The sequence below is a fragment of the Canis lupus genome, chromosome 1 (assembly GCF_011100685.1).
Source record: "Canis lupus familiaris isolate Mischka breed German Shepherd chromosome 1, alternate assembly UU_Cfam_GSD_1.0, whole genome shotgun sequence".
In the NCBI taxonomy this organism is placed as follows: domain Eukaryota; kingdom Metazoa; phylum Chordata; class Mammalia; order Carnivora; family Canidae; genus Canis; species Canis lupus.
Window position 1 is genome coordinate 102,162,077 of NC_049222.1, and position 21,191 is coordinate 102,183,267.

Consider the following 21,191-nt stretch of genomic DNA (forward strand, 5'->3'; position numbering starts at 1 on the left):
ATCCCCACGTCGGGCTCCCGGCGCATGGAGCCTGCTTCTCCCTCTGCCTATGTCTCTGCCTCTCTCTCTCTCTCTGTGTGTGTGACTATCATAAATAAATTAAAAAAAAAAAAAAAAAAAAGGAAGGGCAGCGTCAGAGGCCCTCAATGTACACAGTGTCAGGTCAGCCTTAGAAGGCTCACTTGGAGCTGCCTTCAAGTTTAGCTGCAAAGGGACGCTTGGATGGCTCAGTGGTTGAGCATCTGCCTTTGGCTCAGGTCAGTATCTCAGGGTCCTGGGATCGAGTCCCACATTGGGCTCCCTACAGGGAGCCTGCTTCTCCCTCTGCCTTTGTCTCTGCCTTTCTCTGTGTCTCTCGTGAATAAATAAAATCTTTTTAAAAAATTTAGCTGCAAAAATCAGTATAAAAATGGACAGTGTGTCCTCAGATACACACACTCAACCTAGTATTTAAATCTGAATATCAGGCCTGCTGGTGTTCGCCTGCCCTCCCCACTCCCGCAGGCACTGAGGCGGATTTTGACAGGACCACTGGGCCTGTATCTTCTGCACCTGACAACAGTCTAAAATTACACTGGTGTCTCTTAATTAAAAGTTTTATTTAAAAATAATTGAACAGACTCTGAGAAACTTCGGCATCTGCATTGCTTACTGTTATCTGCTAACTCTGAAAACCACCTTCCCCCCTCTCCCTGCCCCGCTTACAGCCTGCCAGTCTTAGGCTTTGTGGCCTGGGGATGGCTGGACAGAGAGGGGGATGGCCGGATGCAGGAGGGGGGATGGCCAGACAGAGGGACAGAGAGAGGGCCCCTCTGGCTTCCACCCCAGCAGGGAACCACGGAGGGTGACCACCTGACATCTGGACTAAAGCTAGGGTCCAGAAATGTCCCCATGTTCACATCTTGAATCCATCTCCCTGCCAGCCCCATCTTGCACTTTACAACTGACTGTTGCCCCAAAGACACTGGATGCCTCATCCCAGGTCCTGCAACTCACTGCCACGTCCTGGAACCCTGATGCCCAGGTTCCTGGCACTCCTGGAAGCTTCAGCCACATTGACCCTGACTATGGTCCCCAGGGCATCAGATGAAGAGGAATGTGCAGGTGCCTCGTAGGGAGACACCCCTCTAGCCCACGCTACCCTGGGCAACCACGTCAGAGCTGTCGCACTGACGGTGGGCATGAGGGTTCCACCCATCTGCTGCAGGAAAGCCCCCACACAAGAAGACCCCCAGCCTAGGCCTCCCCTATGTGTGGATCCTCAGATGGCGTGTGAGGTTGGTGTTCCGGCTGAAGGTTTTCCCACACTCGCCACACTTGTAGGGCTTCTCCCCTGTGTGAATTCTCTGGTGCACGGTGAGCGAGGAGTTCTTGATGAAGGCCTTCCCGCACTGGCCGCACTTGTAGGGCTTCTCGCCAGTGTGGATGCGCTGGTGCTCGATGAGGTATGCGCTCTGACTGAAGGCCTTGCCGCACTCGCCACAGGCGTACGGCTTCTCACCCGTGTGCCCCATCTGGTGCACAAGGAGGGACGAGCGGCCCGTGAAGTGCTTCTTGCAGATGTAGCACTCGTAGGGCTTCTCTCCAGTGTGGATGCGCTGGTGCTGGGTGAGGGACGAGTTCTTGCTGAAGGCCTTGCCGCATGCATTACACTCGAAGGGCTTCACACCAATGTGGAAGCGCTGGTGCTGGATGAGGTAGGAACTCTGACTGAAGGCCTTGCCACACTCACCACATGCATACGGCTTCTCGCCTGTGTGGTTTCTGTGGTGCAGTGTGAGGGACGAGCTCTTGTTAAATGCTTTGCCGCACTCCTTGCAAGCGTATGGCTTCTCGCCCGTGTGTGTCCTCTGGTGCTCGGTCAGGTGCATGTTCTGGCTGAAGGCACGGCCACACACATCGCACACATATGGCTTCTCCCCCGTGTGTGTCCGCTGGTGCACGATGAGGTGCATGTTCTGGCTGAAGGCCTTGCCGCAGTCCCCACAGGCATACGGCTTCTCACCTGTGTGCACCCGCTCGTGCTGTGCCAGGGACGAGGTCTTGCGGAAGGCCTTCCTGCACACGTCGCACACATATGGCTTCTCACCCGTGTGCGTGCGCTGGTGCACAATCAGGTTCATGCGCTGGCTGAAGGCCTTGCCGCAGTCCCCACATGCATATGGCTTCTCCCCAGTGTGCACGCGCTGGTGGATGGTGAGGGATGACCGCTCAATGAAGTGCTTCCCGCACACGTCGCACTCATAGGGCTTCTCGCCGGTGTGGATCCGCTGGTGCTTCATGAGGGACGAGCTGCGGCTGAAAGCCTTACCACATGCGCTGCAGTCATAAGACTTCTTCTCTGCATCTCGTCTGAACGGCTGGCTGAGATCCAGGTCACCCGAGAAGGCCTCACCACGCAGGACAAACGGCAGGGAGCCCTCTTCCCTCAGTGGGGCCGTGCGGGTGCTCCGCGGTGCCAATGCCTTACATTCCTCATGCTCCAGCCAGGTCCGCGCTTCTCCCTGCTGCCTCTCCCCCAGGTCCCGCATCCACATGCCTTCATACGCCATGCCGCGGGCACCATGCCTTGCAGGGCCTTCCCCAAGCACCCCGACAGGCGGGCGGTGTTCCACGTTGTCCTCTGTTGGCCGGGATTGCTTCATTTCCACTCTAGTCTCCAAGTCTGGGGGAGGAGAAGGAGAAGGGAAAGGCAGGTGGTTATCAATGCTGGGCCTGAGAGATGGAGCAGGATGGGAAAAGAGACACAGCAGGGCAGGAATGGAGATACCAGCAGGTGACCTGGTCAGAGGGGAAGCAACGAGCTGGCCACAAAGGCGGTTTAAGGAGGCTGAGTGAGCAGGAAGTGTCCCCTCAAGAGGGCGAGAGGGCAGTGAAGGACAGCCAGCAGGCAGCCAGCAGGCAGGAGCTCCCATGGAGGGATGGCTGAAGAGAAACAACGGGTGGTGAGCTGGCTTGGATGGGGCGGACTAGATGCTCTTGCCGACCCCAGCAAGGAGTTACCACAATGGGTTCCTCCTGAACATCCCCAACCTCTTGAGCTTCCCAAAGCATTAATTTTTCTTAGAAATGGTGAGAGGACAGCTGACATTCATGTGGCACATGCTGCCGACCTTCTGGCTCCCCTCCTGCCCCCCTCCTGCCAGCCAAGCTCGCTCCCCCTCCACCGCTGCCTGGTTCCGAAGCAGCAGGTGTCCCCAGAAGCTGGTTCCAGGCCCCTCTGCCTCTGCAGACTCCTATCTCCTTGGAGCTCACAGCCATGCGGCAGCTCCAACCCCTGCCTATGTATAGCCTATTCATTTCTAAATCTGTTTCCAGTCTAGGGAAACTCTCCTGAGTTCTGGACTCCGTGTGTAGATCAACAACTTCATGTAAAAACCATGAGATCTATGGGGCACCTGGGTGGCTCAGCAATTGAGTGTCTGCCTTTGGCTCAGGGACCAGGGTTCTGGGATCGAGTCCCACCTCATCCTACTTCTCCCTCTGCCTATGTCTCTGCCTCTCTCTCTGTGTCTCTCATAAATAAATATATTAAAAAATCTTTTTGAAAAAGTAAAAAATAAAAATGTAAAGATAGGGCCACATGGAGTGCTTCTTCCAAGGAGGCCACAGGAAGCAGGTGTAGACTGGCATCTGCTCCTGCTGGCCCATTTAAACCCCAGCCTAGCCCAGCACCACTGATCTCTGAGGCCTCTCTCCTAAATCATGCAGGGCCATGCCAGGGGCGGTGGGGGTGGGGTGGGGCGGAGGGAGTCTGGACCTCCAGCCCTGACCTCCTCTAGGCTCTGCTGACAAACATTCAAAAGTCTACCTGGTGTCCCTCTGGGATCCTGCAGGCCTGTTCTGCATGTCTGAGATGGAACCTGTAGGTTTGGAACCCCCGCCCCTCCAAAATCAACGGCAAAGAGACTTAGCAAAGTCAATGAGACACAGAAGGATTGATAGTGTATGACTCCAGTCATGTCAGGTTCTTGTCATTATCACATTCACAGAGAGAGAGAGAGAGAGAGAGAGAGATCGTGGCACCAGGGGCTGGGGGAGGGCATGGGGGGATGGCCTTTCATGGCAACAGAGTCTGAGTTTTGTGAGATGAAAATACTTCTGTTAGTGGATGGTGGGGGCTGCGCATCAGTATGAATGTACTCAGTACCACTGAACTGTACACCTAAAAATGGTTAAAATGATAAATTTTATGTATTACCTTACTACTTAAAAATTAAGGTAAAAAAAAAAAAAGACTCAGCAGCATCCCTGACTCAGCAGGCATCCCTGATTCACCCCCTTTCTCCTGCCATCCAGAATGCTAACAAGAGTCACTGGACCATCTCGCCATCACCCCTGCCAACAATCCTGTCGGCCACTCCAGATTTCCTGCCTGTAACAAAGCAAACCCGGCACCCTCACCCTGCTACAATGCATTTTCCACTGAGCAGCAAGAGGATCTTCTTAAGAGTCAGACCAAACCCTCCAGCGTCCTCCCCGTGTGCTGCTGAGAGTCAAAGCCAGCACCGTCCCTGGCCTGCAGGGTCCTTAGGACGGAGCCAGGCCCCATCTCCTAACCTGCCTCCCATCATCCATCCCTGCTCACTTGCTGTCAGCCACACTTGCCCTGAGTTTCCCTTTTTATTCCCTGCCACATTGTCCACACCAAGTTCTTCCTGCCTTGGGGCATTTGCACCTGCCATGGCCCCACTCAGCTTCCCACTGATGCTCGTTCTTCAGCCCTCTCTGTTAACATCCTCCACGGGGAGGCCTTCCCCATCCATCCCACAGTGGGAAGGCATACCCCTTCTGCTCATCTCTTGCCTGTTTCACTGTGAGCACTCATTGCAGTCTATGGTGATTCTCTCTATCCTTGGCTCTGTTTATTGCCAGGCTCCCTGTGGAAAGTGAGCTCCGTGAGGGCACCTTGTCCAGGCCCTGCTCCTACAGCAGTGCCTGGCACACGGACGCTGTCAGATGAACACGCAATGGGTGCCTGCCACATGCCTGGCGTGGCGCTGAGCGATCTGCACGGTCCCTCCACGTAGCCCTGACAATCACACGCAAGTCACGTACTCTTACGATTGTGCGCATTTTACAGATGAGGGAACGGAAGGTCCAAGAAGCAAGCCACAAACTCAAGGTCACGGCACATTCGAGGCGGAGCTGGGATTCTCGCGGTCGGATCCCAGAGCCATGGGCCCTGATGACTCACTGCTTTGCCGTGGGTTGCTTTCCTATCACAGAGGAAGAGATATTAGAGATACTCAAGGCAGGAGAATGATGGTGGCTTAGTCACCTGGGGCATGATGCTCAGATGTCAGGGCAGATGGCATGGGACATGAAGGCCCTGGGGTCAGGGCAGGAAGGGATGGCGACCCTCTGGGGGGACCAATGGGGTCTGAGACCCACTGGGAGATAAACTGGCCATCGCTGCCGAGATCAAAGTAGGCAGAGTCTCAGCTGTGAAAACAGTTCTAAGTCTTTTGGAGCAAATGCTGAGAAGTCAGGAGCTGGGAGGCACAATGCCAGCACAACACAGTCAGTCTATGGGGCTGGGTGAGGAGGAGCTTCCTTTCATGGATCAAAACCCATCAGGAGAGGGATGCCTGGGTGGCTCAGTGGTTGAACATCTGCCTTTGGCTCAGGTCGTGATCCCAGGATCCTGGGATCGAGTCCCCTATCAGGCTCCCCACAGGAAGCCTGCTTCTCCCTCTGCCTGTGTGTCTTCCTCTGTCTGTGTCTCTCATGAATAAATAAATAAATTCTTTAATAAAAATGTAAAATGTGTCCTGCCATCTGATCTGTCTGTGTTAGCTGTTTGGTGTGAATTTTTAGAACTTCCTTCCCTACAGCACACCTTTAAAAAAAAAAATACATATAACACACCTGGGCACACACACACATATGAATGCACACTTTTTTCTTCCCTCAAATGGGGCTTCTGTCCCAGAAAGAGTAAAAACGGTAAGATTTCTGTTCAGTCCACAGTGGAGGGGGAGAGGACAAAATATATAAAACAAAGGTTTTAAGACACTGGACATCAGCCAGTAAAGGGCAACATTACCTGAGAGGTGGGATCACAGAAGCAGGTCTTATGACCACCCAGTTTACTACTCATGGGAAAGGCTACAGGCTGTGGCATGGTGGGGGGCAGGGCAGGGAAATTGAGGCATTACCTAGCAGACTCCCCTGAGCATAGAGAGTGCTCTGGAGATCTGCGATGTCCCATCACTGGATCCCTGATCAGAGCGTGTGTACTATGAAACTACCCAAACTTGGGAAAAATCACCCAAAAGGATTTGAGAATGTACCCAGAGCCAATCAAGCCTGGGAACAGTGAGTGCCCTGTCACAGCAGCCAGCCACATAACTCATACCATTTAATTCACTGGCACCAGGTGGGCCACTCAGATGGTCATGGGGAAAGCAATCTGTCTAGACTGAGCATGGGTCATAGAGCCAGAAACTGAGAGCAGACCAATGTCAGTGTTGGCATCACAACAGACCCATATGGAGGAGACAGAAGAGCCCAGAACTAGACCCCCATACACATACACGGACAGCTGATTTTTGACAAATGTGCAAAGGCAATTCAGCAGAGGAAATTCAGTGGAAATGCTCAGCCTTTTCAACAAACAGTGCTGGAACATCTAGAAAGTCACTCGATGAAAAAAAAGAGCTTCAGTTAACACTTTTGCAGAATTACAAAAATTAACTCTAAAGAGATCGCAGAACAAAACACAAAACCTAAAACTATCCAACTTAGAGAAGAACACCTTTGTGGCCTTGAGAGAGCAAAGATTTCCCCAATATGGTATCAAAAGCATGATCCCTAAGGAAAATGGCTCATAACTCGGACAACATCAAATTAAAACCATCTGCTCTTCAGCAATTAGTGCTGGGGTACTTGGATACCCACATTCGAGAGTGACATTAGACCCCTTCTCTACATAATTCACAAAAATTAACTCAAAATGGACCAAAGACCTAAATGAAGAACCTAAACTACAGAAGTCTTAGAAGAAAACAGAGGAGTGGATCTGCATGACCTTGGGTTGGGCACTGGTCTGTCGGACAGGTTAGCTAAAGCATGCATAACGCGCACCCCCAAGAATAGCTAATGTGACTACGATCGCACGCACCAAGTCTGGACAAGCACACGGAGCAACTGGGACTCCCAAGCACTGATGGCAGAGATGTAAAACCATCCCACCACCCTGGAAAAATGTCTGGCAATCTCCTGAAAGGTTAACATACACATACCATGTGATTCAACCATTCAACTCCCTGGGGTTTGCTCAAAAGGAAGGAAAGCAAAGGTCCATAGTGGACATTGCACACACGGCTTCATAGCAGCTTTATTTGTGGCAGCTCAGAACTGCAGACGGCCCAAATGTGCATCAAGGGAACAGATAGGGGATGTGGATGGCTCAGCAGTTGAACATCTATCTGCCTTTGGCTCAGGTCATGATCCCAGGACCAAGTCCCACATTGGGCTCCCTATAGGGAGCCTGCTTCTCCTCTGCCTATGTCTCTGCCTCTCTCTGTATCTCTCATGAATAAATAAAATCTTTATTTTTTAAAAAGATTTTATTTATTCATAACAGAGAGAGAGAGAGAGAGGCAGAGACACAGGCAGAGAGAGAAGCAGGATCCATGCAGGGAACCCGACGTGGAACTCGATCCCGGGTCTCCAGAATCACACCCTGGGCCGAAGGTGGCGCTAAACCGCTGAGCCACTGGGGCTGCCCAATAAAATCTTTAAAAAAAACAAAAAAAAAACAAAAAAAAACAAACAAACCCAAGTGAATGGATAAATAAATCATGGTCTATCCATAAAGTAGGATATTACTCAGCAATAAAGAGGAGTGAACTAATGATACTATCATACAACATGGGTAAACCTCAAAATAATTATGCCGAGTCAAAGAAATCAGACGCAAAAAAAAAAAAAAAAAAAAAAAAAAAAGCACACACGCTGTATGAGTGTATATATATAAAATTCCAAAATATGCAAATTAAACCACAGCGCTGCTGCAGTAAAGCATTTGCACATAACGTGGTTGCCTGGGGAATGGAGGGTGGGTGCAGGAAGCACAGGGAGATGTTACAGAGGGGAATCAGATATGTTCATTATCTGGATCATGGTGATGGTTTCCTGCTGGGTGTACACAGATGTCAAAATCCATCAGACTATTTGCTTTAAATATGCAGTTAATTGTAGGTCATTTACACTCCCATGAAAGCTCTTAAGAAAATGGGAACATATTCTTGTTCTGGAAGTTAGTGATTTTGACCTAACACTGAATCAAGGGACATCTTTCCATGTCAGCATCTACAAAGAATGCTCCTCTTTGAAGAGCTACACGGTCTCCATCATACTGATACGATTTGATGTGTTTACTCACTCTTGAATAATTTTGGTCACTTCTTTTCTTCCAATGTAAAAGTCTGCACACTTATGGAAGATATCTAAAGGACAGATCTCTAAAAATGGAACGGTTCAAAATGTACTTGATAATGCCAAACTGTCCTCCAAAATTGCTGTCCCAAATTTATATTCCTAAAACAGGAAAGTTCTTTTCCTTACACCCTCACATATATGCCATCATCATTCCTCACTGGCAAAAACTATATTTCTTTGACTTGATTTGTTTTTCTTTGACTCTGGTAAGGTTTATAAATCTTTGATAAAGTGTAATTTTGTGTATCTCTACATTTATGAACTGCCAGCTCATGTTTGGTCTTTCTATCATTCTGTTTCTTGTTTCATTCTTGTTTATTCCTAGGAGCTCTTTATATAATTATAATCCTTTGACTGTTATACATGTGGTAAATATTACTCCCCCATTTCATTACCTATCAATTTTATTTTTATCTTTTAACTTTCTATATAGTCAAATATGTCCATCCTTTTTCTTACTTCTTTGTAGTCCTCAAGTGACAGGTCGATGGTAATTCAGCGAAGCTGCCCCCTTACCCAGAGACACCAGGTTCCTGTAGTTCTCCAGCATCACATCTCTGTACAGGTCCTTCTGGGCAGGCTCCAGCTGCTGCCACTCCTCCTGGGTGAAGTCCACTGTCACATCCCTGAACGTCACTGATTCCTGTAAGAGGAAACCCACAACCACTCACCACAGGGCCCTGCTCACACAGATCTGGAGAAATAGCCAGAAAAGCCAAGGAGATTTAGGGGAGGCAGACAGGATGTATCTGAATTGATTTCAATAAGGTGTGCAGTTCTGAAGGGACCAACCACTCAGTGTTCTTCATGTCTGCTTATACTGGGATGGTCCCCTGACAGAAGTAAAACAAACGTAAGACTGTTTAGAACAGAAAGTCACACACTTTAGAAACAGAGAAGGAATCAAAGGTACAGTGACTGTAACCCCATGATTGGACAGGTGTGTTAGCTTCCCCGTAAAGGCAGACTTCTAGATGGGATCCAATAGTTCAGCACACTGTCCAGAGACCATACAGGGCTGTAAGCACTGAGCCAGGTGCTTACATAGAAGTTCAAGAACGAGCACCTCATGGACGAGGCATATGAACATGTACATGAATCTGGTCAATACGCTGTGAAGGTATGAATGAAATCCTGGGATCCCTGGGTGGCGCAGCGGTTTGGCGCCTGCCTTTGGCCCAGGGCGCAATCCTGGAGACCCGAGATCGAATCCCACATCGGGCTCCCGGTGCATGGAGCCTGCTTCTCCCTCTGCCTGTGTCTCTGCCTCTCTCTCTCTCTCTCTCTGTGACTATCATGAATAAATAAATAAAATCTTTAAAAAAAAAGAAAAGAAAAGAAATCCTCTAGGTGCCTGAACAATGGCAGCTTTAGGAGGTGTCCAGGAAGACTTCAGAAAGGTGATACCGAATATGGTCTGAGGGCGGTCGGAGCAGTTGGGGCTGTGGGAGAGGTTGGATCAAGACCCAAGGCATAAGAGGTAGATGAGGCCATGAGGAATGGTGGGCACTTCCTGCAGTGGAAGCCTCCGTGCTTTCCCAGCTGATGCTGTAAACCCAGTGCATAAAGTGAATACCCTGTAGCATGGTAGGGAATGATAGTAGTAATGATGTCAACCACACAGTGACAAGACCTGTCACCATGCAGTTGCTGGGGCCCGGGTCCTGTCCAAAGTGCTTGTTATACATTGAATCATGCCCACCCGCAAGTCCCATGTGCAAGTTCGAACCCCCAGCACCTCAGAATGGGATGTTATTTGGAAACAGGGACCCTGCAAATCTCATTAGCCAAGATGAAATCATACTGGAGCAAGGTAGGTCCTTAATCCTACATGACTGGCATCCTCATAAAAGAGACATTTAGACACAGACATTCACATGGAGAGAACACTGTGTGCAGACTGGCGCTATGCTGCCACAAGCCAAGAACTCCCAGAAGCTTGAAGGGAGGCCTGGAACAGCTCCTCCTCCATGGCCCTCAGAGGAAGCACGCCCCCACCAACACCCTAACCTTAGGGACTTCGTCCTCCAGAACTGGGAGAAGACAGATTTACACTGGGGGTCCCCCAGTCCATGGTGCTTTATTACAGCAGCCTTAGCAAACCAGTATACCCGTCCTGCTCACTATCCTATACCCAGTGCTTCACACAATGCCTGGCATCTAGTAGGCACTCAATAAATAGTTCCTGAGTGAATAAATGGATCAATGAGGAAGGATGGCGTGAGAATTAAGTTAATCCATGTTTGCTGCTCAGAAAAGTACATCCATACAATAGGTGCTCAATAACCGTCAGCTACTGTTACTGCCACCCACAGGTCCTTGACTCCCTCCTGGGCACTAAACACCCCTCTCCCCAACCCCAAACCATGGCTCATCATCCCTGGGAGGAGGCCTCATCTGTTGGCCAGTTCTTTCATTGTCCCAGAGCCTGCCCAGTATCCTGGCCTCACGCTGGCCTCCCTGTCTCAGGGGCCACCACCACTCAATGCAGAAGCAGCATGTGGTAGTGGTTAAGGCTTTGAACTTGGAAGTTTGGGAGCCTGCAGTAAAATCCTGGTTCTGTCCCTCCTGGGCTGTGTTTCCTTGGGCAACTGTCTCAACCCTTCTGGGCCTCATTTGGTCAATGGGCTTCATAACAACAATGTCCTCCCTCCATGGTTGTCATGGGCCTTAAGTGAGGTAATGCATATATGCCTTCTAGCACGGTGTCTGGTACAGCTGACGTAAGCTCTTAATGAATGCCAACTTTTGCTATTGTAATTTGATTAATTTGACATTTCATATATATCTTATATATACTTTTTATTAATAATAATAATTATCATATGATATTATTTGATTCTTTGACCTAATACATCCTTTGGTCAGTCCTGCTAATAATTTTTTATTTTTTAAAAAAAGATTTTATTTACTTATTCATGAGAGACACAGAGAGAGAGGAAGAGACATAGGCAGAGGGAGAAGCAGACTCCCTGTGGGGAGCCCTATATGGAACTTGATCCCAAGGACCCCAGGATTATGACCTGAGCCAAAGGCAGATGCTCAGCCAATAAGCCACCCAGACATCCCTAATAATCCCTTCTTTTTTTTTTTTAAGATTTTATTTATTTATTCACAAGAGAAACACAGAGAGAGAGAGAGAGGCAGAGGGAGAAGCAGGCTCCATGCAGGGAGCCCGACGCGGGACCCGATCCCAGGACTCCAGGATCACACCCTGGGCCGAAGGCAAGTGCTAAACCGCTGAGCCACTCAGGGATCTCCATAAAGCGGTTTTTTAAAGAAGGGATTAGGGGATCCCTGGGTGGCGCAGCGGTTTGGCGCCTGCCTTTGGCCCAGGGCACGATCCTGGAGACCTGGGATCGAGTCCCACATTGGGCTCCCGGTGCATGGAGCCTGCTTCTCCCTCTGCCTATGTCTCTGCCTCTCTCTCTCTCTCTCTCTGTGACTATCATAAATAAATAAAAATTAAAAAAAAATAAAGAAGGGATTATTAGGGGATCCCTGGGTGGCTAGCGATTTAGCGCCTGCCTTCGGCCCAGGGTGTGATCCTGGAGTCCTGGGATCGGGTCCCGCATCGGGCTCCCTGCATGGAGCCTGCTTCTCCCTCTGCCTCTCTCTCTCTCTCTCTGTGTCTCTTGTGAATAAATAAATAAAATCTTTAAAAAATGGGGATCCCTGGGTGGCGCAGCGGTTTGGCGCCTGCCTTTGGCCCAGGGCGTGATCCTGGAGACCCGGGATCGAATCCCACGTCGGGCTCCCGGTGCATGGAGCCTGCTTCTCCCTCTGCCTGTGTCTCTGCCTCTCTCTCTCTCTCTGTGACTATCATAAATAAATAAAAAAATTTTTTTTAAAAAGCCACTTTATTGAAGTATGGTTGCCATACAAAAAGCTGTGAACATTAATTAATACAATTAGATAAGCTTGAAAAGTACATACCCATGTAATCACCATCACAATCAAGGCCATAAACTTATCCGTCGGGCAGCTCAGGTGGCTCAGGGGTTTTAGTGCTGCCTTCAGCCCAGGGCCTGATCCCGGGGATCCAGGATCGAGTCCCACATCAGGCTCCCTGCATGGAGCCTGCTTCTCCCTCTGCCTGTGTCTCTGCCTGTGTCTCTGCCTCTTTCTCTCTGTCTCTCATGAATAAATAAATAAAATCTTTAAAAAAATACAGAATACGTGATTCTTGGGTGGCTCAGTAATTGAGTGTCTACCTTTGGCTCAGGTCGTGATCCTGGGGTACTGGGATTGAGCTCTGCATCGGGCTCCCCACAGGGAGCTTGCTTCTTCCTCTGCCTGTGTCTCTGCTTCTCTCTGTGAGTCTCTCGTGAATAAATAAAAATCTTTAAGAATATGTATAGAATAAATGAAGAAACAAAGAGCAAGCCTGGGAAAATATCTGCCGTGACAACTCACACACACACACACACACACACACACACACACACGTTTAAAATTTCAAGAAGACAGAGTCCCGTAAACTGGTAAGGCGCCACACAATCTACCCACCCACAAAAGTGGCTAACATTTTCTGAAAATAAACCCTCACTAATCATAATACAGGCAACACTACTCAGAAAGAGATAGTGTGACACTGTTTGTCACCCATCACACCCAAGGTCTATTCCATGTGTCACTTATACCCCACGTGCAGAAGGAATCTCAGCCATGGCCGGTGCAGACCTCTCTTCTAGCCTGGCTGGAAGGCATACCACCGCCACTGGCTGGGAAGGTGCTAGAAGCCTCGTGGAAGGCCTCAGAAACACCCAACTCAGGGTTCCTCCTCAAGGAATACCCCCTAAGAAATCATACGAAATGCACAGAAAGACTTATGCGCCAGCCACGTCCTTCCTGACATTCACAACCATCAGTTAACTCGAAACCAATAAACATCCTACAACAGGGGAGCCATGAGAGAAGTCAGCTATGGCCCTTAGTGGAATTCTACAGTTATTGACATGGATGTGACAGGGAGCTTTTAAACACGTGGAGAAACACTTAGGATAAAATCTTCGACAGAGAAAAACCAAGATATAAAAACTGCTCAACCAGGGTGATTCTCATTTTTGCAAAACAACATGCATCCAAGGGAGAGAAAGACACACAGACATTCGAGTAGTTATCTCCTGGGGTGAGATCACAGGTCACTCTGATTCTCTTCTCTGTGTTCTTCTGGATTTTTCTAGACTCTTCATCATGATCATGCATTTCCTTTTCTACCAGGTATTTTCTTTTCTGGGCAGCCTGGGTGGCTCAGCGGTTTAGCGCCGCCGTCAGCCCAGGGCATGATCCTGGAGACCCTGGATTGAGTCCCATGTTTGGCTTCCTGCATGGAGCCTGCTTCTCCCTCTGCCTGTGTCTCTGCCTCTGTGTGTGTGTGTGTGTGTGTGTGTGTGTGTGTGTGTCTTGTGAATAAATAAATAAAATCTTTAAAAAAAAAAAGGAATTCTTTCTTCCTTTTATGATTGGTTATGTACAGCATAAAAAATTTATTTTTTTTAAGAAAGTCAAAGTTACCAGATCAACATTTAGGTACATTGACCACACAGCCAAGCAAGTGATGTCTGTAAAGTTTATAATATTTCAAAACAAGGGAAATCCTTATTGATTAAAGTTGGATGCAGGGAGGGAAAAACAATATTAAAATGGCAGAGCTAATACTTGGTCAGTTTTTTAAAATAATAATCAGAGAAGGAAGAAAATAAGTGAATACACAAATACCGACATGATTTATATATGGGGAGAGGGACCATGGGTAAATTATATTGTCCTACCTGCAGCTTACTGGGTTTTCTCTGTTTTCTATAAAGAGTGTTTTATAGGTTACTTTTTTATTATTAAATATTCCTGGCATAAAAGGAGGTTTAGAGAAAAACACAACACACAGCCATACGGGTACAGGTACCACCCAATAAAGCAGAGAACCTACTGGTGAGAGCCACAGACACCCAGGTGCACTGTCCCTGGGTGTCCTCCTGCTTCTCCCCAGAGGCAACTGCTCATTCCAGCCCCGGTTTTGCACCTTTACATGCATGTGGATGTTCACAGTGACTCTCATGAAGCTGGTACAACACTGCCCAGGAGCCTCTGAGGGGCGTTTCTCATGCTTGCTATGAGGTGTTTAAACCATCAGCTCCCAGGTGCCCATTTGTCTCCTGGAAGTCCTGAGCACAGGGCTGGTCCCTCCCAAGCTGCCTTATCCCCCTTGGCTGAGCCAAGGCAGCATCACAGGCAGGCAAGGGGCTGACGGACCTGGAAAGGGCAGAGCAGAGGACAGCAGCACCCATGCATGCCACCATCCCCCCTCTGCAGACAGGGCCAAGAATGTGAGACCCTAAGGGGGCTGGGGGCACAGAGGGTCATCCGTGGGTAGAAGCCTCTGGAAGGGAGCATGACAGGGGGGGCAGGACTCACCAGAGCCTCAGCCATCAGCAGCTGGGTGGCCATCCCTCCAGGGCTCAGGTCACCGGGATGGGCGGACTATGGTTGGGAGAGAAGAGAGAGAGAGAGAGAGAGGAGACACACTGTGAGAGACCAGGCCTGGGCCTGCTTCACAGAACAGACTCAAACTCACCAGGAAGACAGGCAAGGAGAAGTACACACATTAGTAATAAACTCTAAGCGGCCCCCCTCCCACACGCACACCCCAACACCTGCACACCCCCTGCACGCACACACTGACACACACACCTCCCCGCAGAAAGCACATGCCGACACCCGCGCATCCATTCCCATAAGCTTCTGGGGCCCCCTGCCTGCTCCTAGCCACCTGCTCAGATGTCCTTCCCAGGTCTAAGTGTGGGTCTGCAGCCCCACACCCCAGCCCTGTAGGCACCCCTACACCTCAGGATTCAACCAACAGACAAGAGGAACCTGGTGCCTGAGAGCGCACAGTAGGAGATCAACACACAGCAGCTGTTATTCCTGCCAATGGCTAAGTATATTCTGAAGGGTGGGATGCAGTCAGCTTCCTACTCAAGGGTCTTCTTTCTCACAGCACTGCCCCACTGCTGTTTATGATGGTTACACAGAATGTCCTTCATGCTCCTAAGCTGATTTAGGGGTGCCTGGGTGGCATGGCTGGTAGAGTGTCCAAATCTTGGTTTCAGCTCACTTAGTGAACCTGGGGGTCCTGGGTTCGAGCCTCACATCAGGCTCTGCACTCAGTGTGCGGTCTGCTTGAGATTTTCCCTCTCCCTCTCCCCCTTCCACTCATGCTTGCTCGCACTCTAAACTAAATAAAATCTTTTTAAAAAATATTAAAAATAAACTCAGTTGATTTAACCAAAATAAATAATTTTAAAAGTCAGTGAGCCAATTTAAATTAAGACAAATTACTGGACAGGCGGCACAGGTTGGGCAAATTCTTAGGAGTGTGAAGCCAAAGGGCCGCCCACTTTAACAAGCAAAAAGTTGCAATTTTAACTTGCACATAAGGACAGGTTGGCAGAAGCCTTTAGAACACCAGTTCTCTGCCAGGGGGTGATTTGGGGCCCAGGAGACATCTGGTAACATCTGAAGACATCGGCAGGTGCCACAACTTGGAGCAGTGTGTGCTATGGGCATTTGGTGGGCAGAAACCAAGCATGCTGCCCAGTATCCTCTGCTGCACGAGGCAGCCCCCGCAGCAAAGACTCCCAATAGCACGGAAGCTAAGACACCTAGGCACAGATTGCAAAGACATGGGCTCAGGTATCTTAGTACTCAAGTCTGTAGACTCCACGGCACCACGTCTGGCCTGCAGATAGCCCTCAATAACCATTTTCCTGTAGCTTCCCACAGCATTAGAAATCATCCACAATTGTCCCAGCTGCCCAGGTGGCCCTCATCATGGTCTGCCCCTGCTGACCATCCCCCTCCATCCCACTCCACTATCCCCTCCAGCACAGGCCCCCAGGCACTCTGGCCTTCACAGCTGCTCCCTCTTCAGGGATGCTCTTCCCATGACTAGCTCTTCTCATGGCCTACTTGGAGAAGCAGATCCTCTACCTCCAGACCCCTGAGCTCAACTGGCAACACCCTCCACCCCTTCTGCCATCTTCCTATAGCACACATGATCATTGACAGCTGACACTTTTTAATGAAGTGTTCTCAGATTTCTCATGTCTTCCCTCCACTGGAATGCAACCCCCTAGGAAGCAGAGATGATCATTTCTGGACGGGCTCTTTAGCATCTAGGACAACGTCCGGCACAAAGGAAGCACCGAAACATAGAGAGGAATGAACAGAGGAGCAAACTTGAGTGTTGGCAGAGAGACAGAGAAACGAGACCTCTCACACACAGCTAAAGGAAATAGAGTCCCTCATCTTTCCAGAAAGTTAGGCAGCAATATATGAACCCCATAAACCATCAACCCTGTCTGAGACGCTACCCAAGGCAGAGTTCTACATAGAAAACAGACGTTTATTGTAGTGCCATTCCTAGAGGCAAACGACCAACCAACCAACTAACCAACAAAAAGTCCTGGAAACAATATAAGGAATTGGGAGGGGAGAAGCTGTGTTATGAAGGATCATGTCATCTCTACAGAAGAGGAGTCCGTTCTGCATTTACTCACATCTGTAATGTCACTAAATGAGAAATGCAATTCATATAAGAGTTTTATACTGAACTTTAATAACCTCTCTGTGTAAAAACAAGCCAGCACACGGCGGGGGGGGGGGGGGGGGGGGTTGCGGTGTGCTTCTGTGCAGCATTTCTGAGCCTGGGGAAGGGAAAAAGTAGGGATGAGAAGTAGGCGTTATCCATTGTTTTCTGGTTCTGTTTCCTGGATGCAGTCATTTCACATTACTGTCCTGATGTTTGAAACAACATTTAACTTTTAAAAAGATATTTTTAGGGCACCTGGGTGGCTCAGTGGCTAAGCATCTGCCTTCAGTTCAGGTCATGATCCCAAGGGTCCTAGGATCGAGTTCTACATCGGGCTCCCCGCAGGAAGCCTGCTTCTCCCTCTGCCTGTGTCTCTGCCTATCTTTCTGTGTCTCTCATGAATAAATAAAATCTTAAGAAAAAAATTTGTTTAAACGAAGCCCATGAACTCATAGTGACTGGCCCTGTGAGGTGACATGTGCATGGGCCTGGTAACTGTCGAACCGGGTGTGGCATTTCCTTCCTTCCTTCCATTGTTTCTAGGGGAGAATCCCATGGGGAAAAATCCTGGAACTGTCTCAGACAAGTTGAAAGGAAAATAGAATTTCCCTTTTGTTTGGTAGTTTAGCATGGGGGCTCTGGAACTGGATGCCTGGGTATAGGGCCAGGTGACTCATTAGTCTCTGTGCTCAGTTTCCCCATTTGTAAAATGAGGGTGATAAGGGCTCCCGCCTGAGTTACCAGAAGGCTTCTAAATGAGGTAGTCCCAGTGAAGTGCCAGAATGGCACTCTGAGTGCCCAATACACATTCCCTGAACACATAAACCTCTGGTCAGGATGGGGCAGGGATCATGACTCCCTTTTAAGGAGGACACTGTGGGAGAAAGCAGGGAAAGAAGGATCACCTCCCCTCGGCCCCACATGCTGTCACCCACACACTGCCTTGCAGCAGATTCCTAGCCCCTCCAGAGCTTTCTATGGGCCAGACAAGTCTGTGAGGGCATGGAAGGAGCTGGGGAGTCTGGGAGCCCCAGGCCAGGCCCACCTATCCAGATATGCCAGGTCTTTCACATCTACTTTTGGGAGAGGCACACCCAGATGCACTCACGTGTGCACGCGCAAACACACACACACACACACACACACACTGAGCAATGGCCAAAGATAGAGACACGGATGGATGCACTGATAGAGAAACACACCCCACATCCAGGGACAGAGACAAATCCAGAGGCCAGGAGCAGGCACAGGTATGCACAGAGGGACACCCTCAGAGACACTCTGGCCCTGCTGATAAAGGCAGACAGGTGCAAGGCCATGCACAGGCAGGACCAGACAGGTGTGCCATTGGATGGCACCTTCAAGGACACTCTGGCCCTGCTGACAAAGGCAGACAGGTGCACAGGCATGGACAGGCAGGGCCAGACAGGTGCGCCCCAGGACGGCACCCTCACAGACACTCTGGTCCTGCTGATAAAGGCAGACAGGTGCAGAGACACGAACTGACAGGACCAGACAGGTGCGCCCAGAGACACCACGATAGGCAGGCGTGCAGGCACAGCGAGGCAAGCCCACAGGAGAACGCCCGGACTCACACTGACTCACACACTGGTACGATTGCAGGGCCGGCGCACACGCGGTCAGGCACACGGATCCGCCTCCTTCCGACGGGAGCCCAGTCTCCGCTGCCCCTCGCAGGTCCGCGCCCCTCCCCTGATCCACCCCGCCCGCAGTCCGCACGCCACTCACCTGCGCCCGCACGCCCCCTCCCCCAGGCCAGGGTCGGTCCGCGCTGGGGGAGCGGAATGAGGGACCCCGCCCCTCCCCCCCCTCCCGCCCCGCCCGCTGCCGTCTCACCCGCGCGGCTCAGCCAGGACAATGACCCGCGCCCGCTGGGCCCGCCCGGCCGCACTGCGCCTGCGCGGACGGGCGGACTACACTACCCAAAGACCCGCGCGCGACCGTCTCCGCTCTAGTGTTCGTCAAAGGAACGGAACGAAACCGAGCAGAGCCGAGCCCAACCGAGCGGAACCGAGCCCACCTGAGACCGGATTGTGCCCTTCCATCTCCCAGACGTCCCAGCAGCACCGCTGCCAAGGAGATGGCCTGTGGGTGGGGAGGAGGGAGGAAGGGGGCGGGGCGAGAGCGAGGAGAAGAGGGAGGAGGAAAGAGAAGGAAGAGGGAGGAGGAGGAAAGGGAGAAGTGGAGGAGAGAGAGAGAGAAGGGAGAGGGAAAGGAGAAGGGCCGGGGAGGGGAAGGGATGAGAGGGGAAGCCAGGGAAGGAGGAGGAGGGGCCAAGGAGGAGGGAGGAAGATGGGGAAGGGCATGAAAGAAGGAAGAAGAAACAGTGGAACGAGGGGGAGGGTGGATCTCTAAGGAGGAGGCACAGGGCGGGAGGAGAGAAGATCGGAGAGGAGGAAGATCCGGAGGAGAGAAGATCGGATCGGAAAGAAGTGGGTAGGGAACTCCAGCAAAGGTGGGGCCGTAGAGCATCTTCTGCAGTCGTCCTGGTCCTGCAGCCCGGCCTGTGAACTGCACAAGGACCAAAGTGGCAGGAATACTGATGGGGGAACAGGGGACTAGCTGAGGACAAGGCAAGAGCTTGGGGCAGCACATTGACAATTCCTTGAAACAAGGAAAGGGACATTCCTCTATGGACTCAACTGCCTCGATGTTCATACTTTGCTAAGGGCAGAAGGCAATCTTAGCCTGACCCCCAGGAGCCTCCAAGCCTACTTTAACATATAAAAATTCCTTTTGAAATTTCCTTTAATTCTAAACCCTCAAGGTACGTGTTGGTAATCATCCCCCAAGCATATGGCCCACTGATACACATCTGAAAGGTCTCATGACTCAGGTTTTATTAGATGGTAATAAGTGACCTTTTCCCAACAATAGCTAGCCCCCTCAAGGTCCTGGAAACCTTGCTTCCAAAATTCCTCAGAGACTAGGCTATCTTCAAACCCCTCCCAACTCCCAGGTATATAATCAACCACCCCTCACAGGCCAGGGGCAGCAGCTCTTCCTGCCCATGGGTCCTGTCCCTGTGCTTTAATAAAACCACCATTTCGCACCAAAGATGTCTCAAGAATTCTTTATTGTTCATCAGCTCTGGAACTCACCTATATTTCAAAACTTCATCAATACAGGACAGCTTTCTAGAACCAAGGATCACGCCAACTGGCAGAGATGCAAAGAAGGGGTCATAATAGGAAAAAATGTTGACCCTTTTAATTATATTTCCTATGTGCCAGCTTCTGTTCTTGGGATTTTATGACTTAGGAACTCATGTAATCCCCACAACCAAGCTACTTTCTGCATAAGGAAAGTGGTGCAGGAAAGAGAGGTCACACAAGAGCAAAGTGGGGCTGCTGGGGGAGGAACCAGGCCTCCTGGGTGGGATGCTCTTACCTCATAAACCAGGAAGCCAGGTACAAAAGCATTTGGTGGATGAATGACCATAAAAATAGAAAAATTAGCTAACCTTAGGTGATGACTCATTTTTTTTTAAGATTTTCTATTTATTCATGAGAGACACAGAGAGGTAGAGACATAGGCAGACAGAGAAGCAGACTCCCTGCGGGGATCCCCCTGTGGGACTCAATCCCAGGACCCCAGGATCACAACCTGAGCCAAAGGCAGATGCTCAACCACTGAGCCACCCAGGCGCCCCTTATCATTTCTTAGGTATTTTGAGATAAATGTAGATTCACATGCAGTTGCAAAAAAATAGAACAGAAACCATAAAGACCCCCTGTATCCTTTGGTACCTCCCAACGGTGACATCTTGCACTATCAGAACTAGGATGTTAATGTGGATATTGTCAAGATACAGAATATTTCCATCACCACTAGGTCCCTCCATGTGGCTCGTTCATAACTACACCCATTTTTCCTCCAGATCCCATTTGTCCTTAACTCCATGACTAATTTGTTCTCTACATCCATAATTTTGTTTTCAAAAATGTTATACTATAGGCTTCACCCCACCCATCAGCACAATTCTCTGGAGATTTATCCAGGTTGTTATATGTATCAATAGTTTATTATTTATTGCCAAGTTCTATTCCATGTTATTGACATAACTTGGGTATCACATCTGGGATATTTCCAGCTTGGGGCTATTCCAAATGGTTTTTTTTTTCTTCTCATT

General features: G+C 49.9%; 1 protein-coding gene across 10 annotated transcripts in view; it reads right to left on the bottom strand.

Annotated features, from left to right (window-relative positions):
* Positions 1 to 580: 580 nt before the first annotated feature.
* ZFP28 (ZFP28 zinc finger protein) overlaps positions 581 to 21,191 on the bottom strand; it is a 42,559-nt gene continuing 21,948 nt past the window's right edge. The window contains exons 1-5 of one of the 10 annotated variants that reach the window (XM_038527644.1): positions 18,634 to 18,891; positions 14,863 to 14,928; positions 8,965 to 9,091; positions 5,059 to 5,219; positions 581 to 2,665 (exon numbers count right to left, since the gene is read on the bottom strand). In XM_038527644.1, the coding sequence (XP_038383572.1) occupies positions 1,248 to 2,645 (1,398 nt within the window). In that variant the 5' untranslated portion in view covers positions 2,646 to 2,665; positions 5,059 to 5,219; positions 8,965 to 9,091; positions 14,863 to 14,928; positions 18,634 to 18,891 and the 3' untranslated portion in view covers positions 581 to 1,247. The other 9 variants (XM_038527638.1, XM_038527640.1, XM_038527641.1 and 6 more) reach the window with 9 other exon arrangements.